General features: G+C 47.9%; 1 protein-coding gene across 1 annotated transcript; it reads right to left on the reverse strand.

Annotated features, from left to right (window-relative positions):
- Window positions 1-1,096: 1,096 nt before the first annotated feature.
- NUDT17 (nudix hydrolase 17) lies at window positions 1,097-8,928 on the reverse strand. Its single transcript, XM_015825367.1, has 8 exons — window positions 8,839-8,928; window positions 8,594-8,716; window positions 7,589-7,772; window positions 5,077-5,102; window positions 3,910-4,002; window positions 3,351-3,449; window positions 1,964-2,103; window positions 1,097-1,262 (listed from the first exon to the last, which is right to left on the reverse strand). Exons 1-8 carry the CDS (start codon window positions 8,926-8,928, stop codon window positions 1,097-1,099), a joined length of 921 nt encoding a protein of 306 aa, XP_015680853.1.
- Between the last annotated feature and the right edge of the window lie 1,224 nt (window positions 8,929-10,152).

Below are 10,152 nucleotides of genomic sequence, written 5' to 3' on the forward strand. Positions count from 1 at the left end.
CATAGGCTGGGACAGAACATGGCTCACATTTATGATGGTTGAACTATCCCTGGGGTCACGGGACTGCCTTTTGCGACCTCCTGACAAGCAAAGTCAATGGGGGAAGCCAGATTCACTTAAAAACCGTGTTGCTAACTTAATAACTACCATGATTCACTTGCCACAACTGTGGCAAGGAAGACTGTAAAATAGGGCAAAATTAACAAATGTCTCGCAACACACATTTTGGGCTCAACTGTGGTCCAAAGTTGAGGACTACCTGTACATGGTTAGGAACTGTATAAAATTTGATCCATGTGTTTCTTTAGGCGGATTTTCACAATGTCTTTTTGAGATGAATAATATATATAATAATATCCTTGTGCTTATTCCCCTTTCAACTCCTGTTCATCTGGGCCTGTACAGCACAACCTGGATTCTAATATTGGATTTCTGATTCCAGGAACTTTTTCACTCCCTAACCACGTTCAGCACTTATTTTATGCCTTCTATGACTGTCAGATGAGGGAAGTACATGTCATCCTCAACTTACGACAGTTGAGCCCAACATTTCTGTTGCTAAGTGAGATGCTTATTAAAGTGAGTTTTGCCTCTTTTTGCAACTTTTTTTTTTGCCACAGCGGTGAAGCGAATCCCTGCCGTTCTTAAGTTAGTCGCACGGTCATTAAGCGAATTTGGCTTCTTCCCCGTTGACTTTGCTTGTCGGAAGTTTGCAAAAGGGGATCACATGATCCTGAGACACTGCGACCGTCATAAATATAAATCAGTTGCCAAGTGTCTGAATTTTGATCACGTGACCCTGGGGAATGCTGCCACGGTCGTAAGTGTAAAACACGGCCTAAGTCACTTTTTTCAGTGCCGTTGTAACATCAAACGGTCACTAAATGAACTGTTGTAAGTCGAGGACTATATCTGTAAGGTAAACTCCAGAGACAGGCAAAAGCTAAATAAGACTTGTCATCTTTTGGCAACTGAGCAATGGCTGGAACACAGCCGCCCCACTCTCCAAAACAAAAGTCAAGGAGTGTTGGAGCCAAACATCTGCCAGGTAACTCCAGAGGCATCAGCCCAGGGCATCCTCCTGCTTCCCAGGCGTTCAGGCATCCTCGGCCGCGCAGGGGGCTGACAAGTTCAGCCACTGCCGGAGGGCGTACTTGGTGCCGGTGCTGACGTGCTCCACATCCTCCCCTTGTGCTGTGGCCAGGAATGTGGCAGTGGGGATCACCAGGGTCTCGGCTGAGCCCTTCTCCAGTTCGATGATGCTGTTTACAAAGAGAGACAAGATATACAGAGATCTTTAAATGTGGGGAAGGAGGGAGACCATTCTGCCCCTTGTCTCCCCCACCCTAAACTCCTTGCTAAAAATGAACGAGATCTGTCCAAGCTTGACCCCATTTGTTCAAACGAGGAGGAGTGAGAAGCTATTAATTCAACAGAGCAGAAAGGAGAGACTTTGGGCCGTCTCTCCTTGAGGTGGCCGGACAAATCTTTAGTTCTTGCCTGCCAACAGGAAGGGCAAATTATTCAGAACGTTATCGATTGAAAAGCCTTAATAGCCCCTTTTATTTTACCAAAGGAAAAAATACTGATTTCCCAAAGAATCCAGTTTATCTACCTAAGAGAAGGAACAAATAATGATGGGCCAAACTATGTTTCCTTCAGCCAGCTTATGAGGACTAGACCAGGGGTCCCCAACTCCTGGGCTGCGGGCCCACTACAGGGACGCGGCCTGTTCAGAACCAGGACGCGGGAGAAATGGGCAAGCACGCACGTGTGAAGCTCCACTCCTGTGAGTGGAGGGTGGGCACGACGCTCACACAAATGGAGCAGTGTGCCCACCTGCCACTCAACGGCCTCCCTCTTTGCCAGGCCACCAAACTGGAAAGATTGGGGACCGCTGGACTAGACCCTTGGCTCTTGCTTTCAAACCAGACAAGCCGGGATGCTCTTCCCTGCCACGTACCTGACAGTGGACGGTGCCCCCCTGCCCGCCCCCGGGCTCTCGCCTTCTGCCCCGTCCTCCGTAGCCACAATGGATGCCAGGGTGGGGCGGTCCAGCCAAGCGACAGCGCTGACCTCGGCTTCGTTGGGCTTCAGCCTGGCCTGTCAAGAGATGTAGATCAATCCACAATTCAAGCATCAGACAGCGTTCCTCTTCTCTGCCTCTCCCTCTCCATGAGGGAAAAAGGCCATTAATTCATTGCTGCTGATTAAGCATCCAGCGCCAGGCTGAAGCTGCCCTCCACCTCTGCATGGACTCCTGATGGCAGCGGTCCAACCGGGAGAGTGCGGGAGAACCATCTGAATCTCATCTCCTTGTCATTAAATGGCTTCTTTTGAACATCGCAGTCTCCAATCTTGTGCGCAGACATTCCTCCCTTTGACCATAAGAAATTATCTCAAATTACAAAACTCTAATTAAACACTACGATTGAGAAGAAGCTCTGGAGCTTCACGCTTCGCCTGTTGGTAAACTCAGGAAGATTGTGGCTTAGGTAACAAACCATGATTCAAATAAGATGGCTTTAAGTATAACCTCCGGAGGGGGGGGGGCAATTTGCTGCAATCCTCTAGTCCAGTGGTTCTCAACCTTTTTAATGCCGCGACCCCAACCGGTCGTAAGTCGAGGACTAAACCGGTCGTAAGTCGAGGACTACCCAACCGGTCGTAAGTCGAGGACTTTCCCAGCCCGGGAGCGCCGCGCATGCGTGGTTCCGCCCCCTGCGCCGGCCGAGGCGTAGCTGGCAAGCGGCAGAGACGGAGCAGGCCGACCACCAGCTGGCCCAGCCCAAGGGAGGTAAGGCACCCGCCGGAAAAGGGAAAAATGGACCAAAAAATGGCGGACAGCCTTGCTTGGCGAACCCCATGAAATGGTTGATCGACCCCAAATGGGGTCCCGACCCACAGGTTGAGAACCACTGCTCTAGTCCCTGAGGCCTGACTTTGGGCTGCTTGCTCTCAGCCCAGCCTACCTCGCAAGGCTGTTGTGGGATCAAATGAAAGGAGAGCCCGGTGCCTGTCATCTCGGGCCCTCTGAGAAAAGGTCAATCCAATCAGTGGAATTAAGACCAGGAGCTGTAGTGGTACAGTGGTTAGGAGGCTGACTTTGCCCACTGCCAGCAGTTTGATCCTGACCAGCTCAAGGTTGACTCAGCCTTCCGTCCTTCCAAGGTCGGTAAAAGGAGGACCCAGATGGTTGGGGGAAAGATGCTGACCCTGTAAACCGCTTAGAGAGGGATGTAATGCACTATGAAGCGCTATTTAAGTCTAGGTGCTATTAAAAGTAAGAAGACGCTTCTGCTCCAAACACCTCGGTGGGGAGGGGAGCGTGGCCAACGTGCCCCACTCACCTGGAGCTGCTGGTGGCTCTCCTGCAAGGCCAAGTGCAGGTAGATCACGATGTGGTGGCGTCGGGGCAAACCTTGGCTCAGCCGGGGAGGGTACACAGACTGCAGGGGGGAGACAAGACAAGGTGAAATGGGATTGCCGTCGTGGCGAGTATCTATAGCTCGGGCGGAGGATGAGGGTGGAGGTTCGTCCTCCGAGCTTCTGGGTTGGTTTCCGAACGTTTCCTTACGGAGCAATGCAAGAACGTTTCACAGCAACACAAGACCCAATTCGGCTGGAACAATGCAGGAGTCATCGGCCACGCTACCACCTGCCATGCACACGGGTTTATCGCAGCCTGGCACTCCACAAGCAATTCCATCAACAGACACGACGACCTACAACCAGCCAATGAACCCCTACGAATTCAATCGGGGACACTACTGACCCTCAAGCAACCCACACATCCCCCCCAAAACCAGTACTTCACCTCCCAATGACCTTCACCTGATGTGACCTCCCTATCACAAGACCCACACCTGACCCTTCACAAGACCTGGGGGGATCTTGGGGTTGTGTTACCTCCCAGAGGGCCAGCAGGTGCCAGGAGAATTCCCCATCCTGCAGCCGCAAGCCGGTCTCTTCCTCCAGCTCCCTCAGGCCGGCCTCCAGCAGCTGTGGAGAAGAAAGGAACAAGGGTGGGGAGACAAGACAGGTCCTGAAATCGATGGGCGTCGGGGCTGCTGCACTCAGAAGAGAGCCTCTGACCATGGACAGAGTGCTCCCCATCCCACAGACCCCCTTGACTCAAGCTTCGATTCTCTCACCCTGCGTGCTGTCCCGCTCACTCAAATGTAACAGTGGTTTAGTGGGTTTATTAATATTCCCCAGAAATTCACCCAAATCCCAGAATTGTCCCAATGAAGTCCAGCCAAAAGCAGACCGGTGCTAGTCCACGGGACAATGGCCGGTGAGTCTGCAAGGCACTTGAAAGTTTCCCAATTGAAACAAACCCTCCAGGCAAAATTAAATCCACAACACAAGCGGGGGTCACGAGGCACGATCAAAGTCATGCACAGGGTTAATCCAAAGCAAGGCAGGAATCAAAGACCAGAAAACACACAGCTAGGAAATGAACGTGTTGTTCCCCACATCGTCTGTCTCCTGTGCGAAATAGCCAGCTTCTGGTGCAGCACATCAAGAGTGGCGAGGCTTTCTCCTCATGAGTAGTCGGGTTGACCTTCTCTGCTTCTGCCTTTTCTCTTGGATCAGGTGCAGAGGCAGTTCCTCTTCCTCATCATTAACCGGCTGCAGCTGCGTGCTTTCTCCACCTGAAGCCTCAGGGCTGTCCTATTGCAGCTGCACTTCAGCCAAATCCTGCCCAGATGGCTGCTCGGAGCCACTGATCAATTCCCCTCTTGAGGTACCCAGAATTGGTTCATCCTCCTCCGAGCAGACATCTGGAGAGGTATCTGGGGATGCGTCCGGGAGATCATAACACCCCAGGGTATTTCTTGTATCTGCTGATGCAGAGACTACCACACCACTCAATTCTTTTTTTTAACCTTTTTCCAAGACAGAATTCCTTCTCCGAATCCCTCAGGCCGAATCCCTCAGGATTCCAAGAGGGTTAGAAGCTTGCAAAATACTGGCCAGATTCCCCCCCCCAAGACTCCCTACAGTCATTCCTGGCCTTTGATACTCTCTGAATTCTCCCTTTTTGGTTTTGATTTTTAAAAAAGGCCTTACCTCTTCCTCCGGTTCAATATGGCCGCCTGCAAGGGAAAAAAAAAACACATCCAGTTTCTGCCCTCACCAGCTGCTTCTGAAAACTGGGATTCAGTACAGGTAATCCTTGACTTACGACCGCAATATAGCCCCAGATTTGTTAAGTGAGACCTTGTTTAAGTGAGTTTTAACCCGCTTTACGACCTTTCTTGCCACACTTAATAATAATAATAATAATAAAGTTGGAAGGGATCTTGGAGGTAATAATAATAATAATAATAATAATAATAATAATAATAATAATAATAATAATAATAATAATAATAATAATAATAATAATAAAGTTGGAAGGGACCTTGGAGGTCATCGAGTCCAACCCCCTGCTCAGGCAGGAAACCCTATACCACTTCAGACAATTGGCTGTCCAGATTCACTTGTTAAGTGAATCCCTGCAGTTGTTCAGTGACCGTTGTTAAGTGAATCCGGTTTCCCCACTGCTTCTCAGAAGTTCGCAAAAGGGGATCAAGTCACCCCAGGACACAGCCAACATCTGAATTCTGATCACATGACCAGAAGGACGCTGCAAAGGTCTTAACTGAAAAAGGTCGTAACTCACTTTTTTCAATGCCGTTGTAACTTTGAACGGCCACTAAACAAACTGTTGTAAATCAAGGACTACCTAGGATCCCTTTTTGTTTTATGCCTTGATGTTACATAAAAAGGCTGAAATCGCTCAGATGGCCCCAGTGCAAATGCTACCGAGGGCCAAGACTTCCATTTCTGAACCCCAAGGCCCCAGGTTCGAATCTCTAACGGGCCCAAATCAACCCATTTCGGAAATGTTCACCCATCATCTCCTCCCTCTCTATAAGGACAGCAAGAGCATCGTTTCGCCCCACTGGCTGAAACAATCCGTGAGCCAGGAGCTGAGGAAACCAGGGAGATTTTGCCCTCCAAGGAGATGCCAGGGGCCTTTGCAGGGAGAGGTTTCAAGCAAGATGGGACCAGCAGTCCTTTGTAGTGCTGAGGACTAGGAACCTGCTTTCTGAAAAACAACAACTAAAGCGGAGAAGGTCAGGATATGGGGGGGTCTAGGTTCAGATGGTTTTGCTCCAGATTCCCTATTTCAGATTCTTTCTGTGATTTTAAAGAAGCTCACTTAAAGTCAAGCTATTCTACAGAGCAACTGAAGGCAGGAGAAAGATGATGGATGGAAACTAATCAAGGAGAGAAGCAACCTGGAATTAAGGAGAAACCTCCTAACAGTGAGGACAATCAACCAGTGGAACAGCTGGCCTCCAGAGGTTGTGGGTGCTCCATCACTGGAGGGTTTTTAAGAAGAGACCGGACAGCCACCTGTCTGAAATGGTATGGGCTCTCCTGCTTGAGCAGGGGGTTGGACTAGAAGACCTCCAAGGTCCCTTTCCAGCTCTGTTGTGATTGAAACCTATTCTCCAGGCCACCTGAAGGCAGAACAAGGAACAAAGAAAGGAAACTAATCCAGGAGAGAAGCAACCTAGAACTAAGGAGAAACTTCCTAACAGTGAGGACAATCAACCAGTGGAACAACCTGCCTCCAGTAGGTGTTCCATCACTGGAGGCTTTTAAAAGAAGAGACTGGACAGCCACTTGTCTGAAATGATATAGGGCAGTGATGGCGAACCTTTTAGAGACTGAGTGCCCAAAATGCAACCCAAAACCCACTTATGCATCGTCGAGTGCCGGGTGGGTGTCGCCCCTTGGCCGGGTGTGGCTGCGGTGGTAACGGCAGACTGGGTGGGACTAAAAAGTTCAATCAATCAATTCCAACTTTGCAAGATCTTTTTTCCACGAGAAGTTGAAATTGACTGATTGAACCTTTTTTTTTTTTTGCACATGGCGGCGGAGGCCTAAAGCGAAAAGGGTTAATAAAACCCAGCTGAAGGCCTAGGACTGGGGCGACGGCGCGCGTGCCCACAGAGAGGGCTCTGAGTGCCGCCTCTGGCACCCGTGCCATAGGTTCGCCACCACTGGTATAGGGTCTTCTGCTTGAGCAGGGGGTTGGACTAGAAGACCTCCAAGGTCCATGCCAGTTCTATTCTAATTGATCACTTAACCTTTGACTACCAGGCTGTTCAGTGACCTGAGTCCAGGATCTCCTTACTTACAATGAGCAACACAACGTGCACTTTTTTAACGAAAGAAAATCTTAAGCTTCAGGAATAGGGACGCTGGAGTGCCACCTGAGCTTTTCTAAGCCGAAGGCAACCTTGGGTCTACCTTTGAGGTCCATCTCTGCGGCCTTCCCATTCCGAACTCTCAAGCTTCCTCCTTCCGTTATATATTCAAGATGGACAATATTTAATATTTATTGCTACGTATATGTAGGAATGTGGGTCTGTACATATGTTGTTCATAGTATGTTTAGGTGTGTGTCATGTATGTGTTTTACTTTGAGAGCGGGCAACTAAATTTCATTTTTGATGTGTGCCATTGTGCCCACAGTAAAAAAATGACAATAAAGGTGATCTTATCTCATATCTTATCTTCTTACCAGGAGGCACCCAAGCATTTGGGAAGAGGCGGAGCGTTCTCGCCCGGCGGGTCAACAAAATCTTTTGGTTCGCCGATTCCAGGAGAACGGCCACCCCGACATCCACCCCCTGGCGCCGGGTCTCTGCGGGGAGGGAAGCCCTTTGCTTCGCAGTCAAGTGCTTGATGGGGCAGAACGGGGGGCGCTGGAAGAGAAAAAAAAATGCCTCTGGATTCTAAAAATGGAAGATTTCTCAGTCATGATTACGGGGAGTCCTCAAATTATGGCTGGTTGTTTAACGATTTACGAGAGAAAAAAAATGACTCTCAAAGTTATGATTGCCACCTGACCTTTGCCGTCACGTGGTCACATTTTGGGCTCTTGGCATCTGGCCCGCATTGACAATCGGTTGTTGCACCGTCCCACAGTCTCAGAATCACATTTTGCAACTTTTTAAAAACATTTTCCCACCACTGGATAAGCTGGATTAGAATTACTACCTTAACGACCATGCTAAAAATGGTCAATAAAATGGAGTCCGGTCATGGGATGACTCGGCACAATGACTATAGGTAGTCCTCAACTTACGACCATAATGGAGCCCAGAATTTACGTGGCTCAGCGAGAAATTTCTTAAGTGAGTTTTGCCCCATTTTACGACTTTTCCTGCCACAGTTGTTAAGTGGCTCGCTGCAGTTGTTACACGGTTGTTAACCGAATCCGGTTTCCCCACTGACTTTGCTCGTCAGAAGGTCACAAATGGGGATCACGGGACCCCAGGGCCTTGCGACCGTCATAAACGTGAGTCGGTTGCCAAGCAACCTACTGCAAATCACGGGACCATGGAGACACTGCAACGGTCATTAGTGTGAAAAACTGTCACTTTTTTCAATGCGGTTGTAACTTCGAACGGTCACTAAGTGGACTGTTGTAAGTCGAGGTCTCCCTGTATAAAATTCTCGGGGCCATCAAAGGCGGAGAAGCACCTCTGTTCTCTCCTGGGGGGGGGGACAAACCCCTTCGCACCTTCAAGAGGAGTCCGGTGGAGCCAGGAAACTCCTGGTCAGAAACGAGGAACTGGAGGGGCTTGAGAGCGCAGTGCACGATGCCACTGTCTTCGTGGGGGGGACAGCAGTGGCCAACGACGCTCTGCAAGGCAAAGACGGATTGTGATCCTTCCTGAAGCCACAGCCTCTTTTGATACCCGGCCTGGGGAGGGGGGTCTCTCTGCAGAGGGAGCAACTAGAATTTAAGTCATATTTAACGCGAACCAGAAGGAGGGCTGAGACAATAAACCACATGTCCACATCCTGGACATAATCTGTTTCAACTTCTCCCCTCTGGACGCTGCCGTAGGGCATTGCACGCCAAAACAATTAGACACAAAGATAGTTTTTTCCCCCCCGTGTCGTCACTCTGCTGAACACCTGGTTCCCACAGCTCTGCGTTAGGCCTAAGGATCTTTACCCATGTAGTAGGGCTGTATTGCTATTCTTCTTCTCATCTTTCCTACTTCCTTCTCCTGTTGGTATTGGTATTTATTCCTTGTTGTTGTATCTTACGATTGTAACTATGATCTATAACTATTCACATTGTTGTTGTATACACCTGCACTGGAGACAAATTCCTTGGGTGTCCAATCACACTTGGCCAGTAAATAATTCTATTCTGTTCTATAAAGAATTCTATTCTATTCTACAAAGAATTCTATTCTACAAAAAATTATATTCTATAACTATTCTACAAAGAATTCTATTCTAATAAAGAATTCTATTCTACAAAGAATTCTATTCTACAAAAAATTCTATTCTATTCTATAAAGAATTCTATTCCACAAAGAATTCTATTCTATAAAGAATTCTATTAATTCTATTCCACAAAGAATTCTATTAATTCTATTCTATAAAGAATTCTATTCTACAAAAAATTCTATTCTACAAAAAATTCTATTCTATAAAGAATTCTATTCTACAAAGAATTCTATTCTATAAAGAATTGTATTAATTTTATTCTATAAAGAATTGTATTAATTCTATTCTATAAAGAATTCTATTCTATAAAGAATTCTATTCTACAAATAATTATATTCTATAAAGAATTCTATTAATTCTATAAAGAATTCTATTCTACAAAGAATTCTATTCTATAAAGAATTCTATTCTATTCTATTTGGCCAGCTCAGCCCACCAGGGCAGGGGAAATGGAGGGGTTTCATTCTGATCTGTCCATGGAGATTTCAAGGGACCGAAGTTCGAGGCGGCCTTGTCCAAGTTGCCTGCAACTCTTTCATGGTTGCCAAATTTGGTTGTAGGATCTGCAGCAGTCCAAAGTGGTTTCGCTGGTTGCCAAGACCCAGGAGCTCCATTGAGTTTGCACACTGAGTAAAAGTTAACCCAGTGGCTGCATTTGATTTCTCAACCACCTGAGTTCATTCTCTCTTAAGTAAAGGTAAATACAGTCCAACTTAAGTACAGTCCAACCAGGGGACCCTATGCCATTCCGGACAAATGCCTGTCCAGACTTTTCTTAAAAGCCTCCAGTGATGGAGCACCCACAACTTCTGGAGGCAAGCTGTTCCACTGGTT

The sequence above is a fragment of the Protobothrops mucrosquamatus genome, unplaced genomic scaffold (assembly GCF_001527695.2).
Source record: "Protobothrops mucrosquamatus isolate PMUCROS unplaced genomic scaffold, P.Mucros_1.0 scaffold2604, whole genome shotgun sequence".
Lineage (NCBI taxonomy): Eukaryota > Metazoa > Chordata > Lepidosauria > Squamata > Viperidae > Protobothrops > Protobothrops mucrosquamatus.

Excerpts from the sequence above, each read along its gene's own strand:
- NUDT17 (XM_015825367.1), bottom strand. The coding sequence starts at position 8,928 with ATGCCCTACGGCAGCGTCCAGAGGGGAGAAGTTGAAACAGATTATGTC. Across the intron at positions 2,104-3,350 it reads AGAGCCACCAGCAGCTCCAG|GCCAGGCTGAAGCCCAACGA; the intron begins GTGAGTGGGGCA and ends ATCTCTTGACAG. Across the intron at positions 1,263-1,963 it reads GGGGCACCGTCCACTGTCAG|CATCATCGAACTGGAGAAGG; the intron begins GTACGTGGCAGG and ends CTTTGTAAACAG.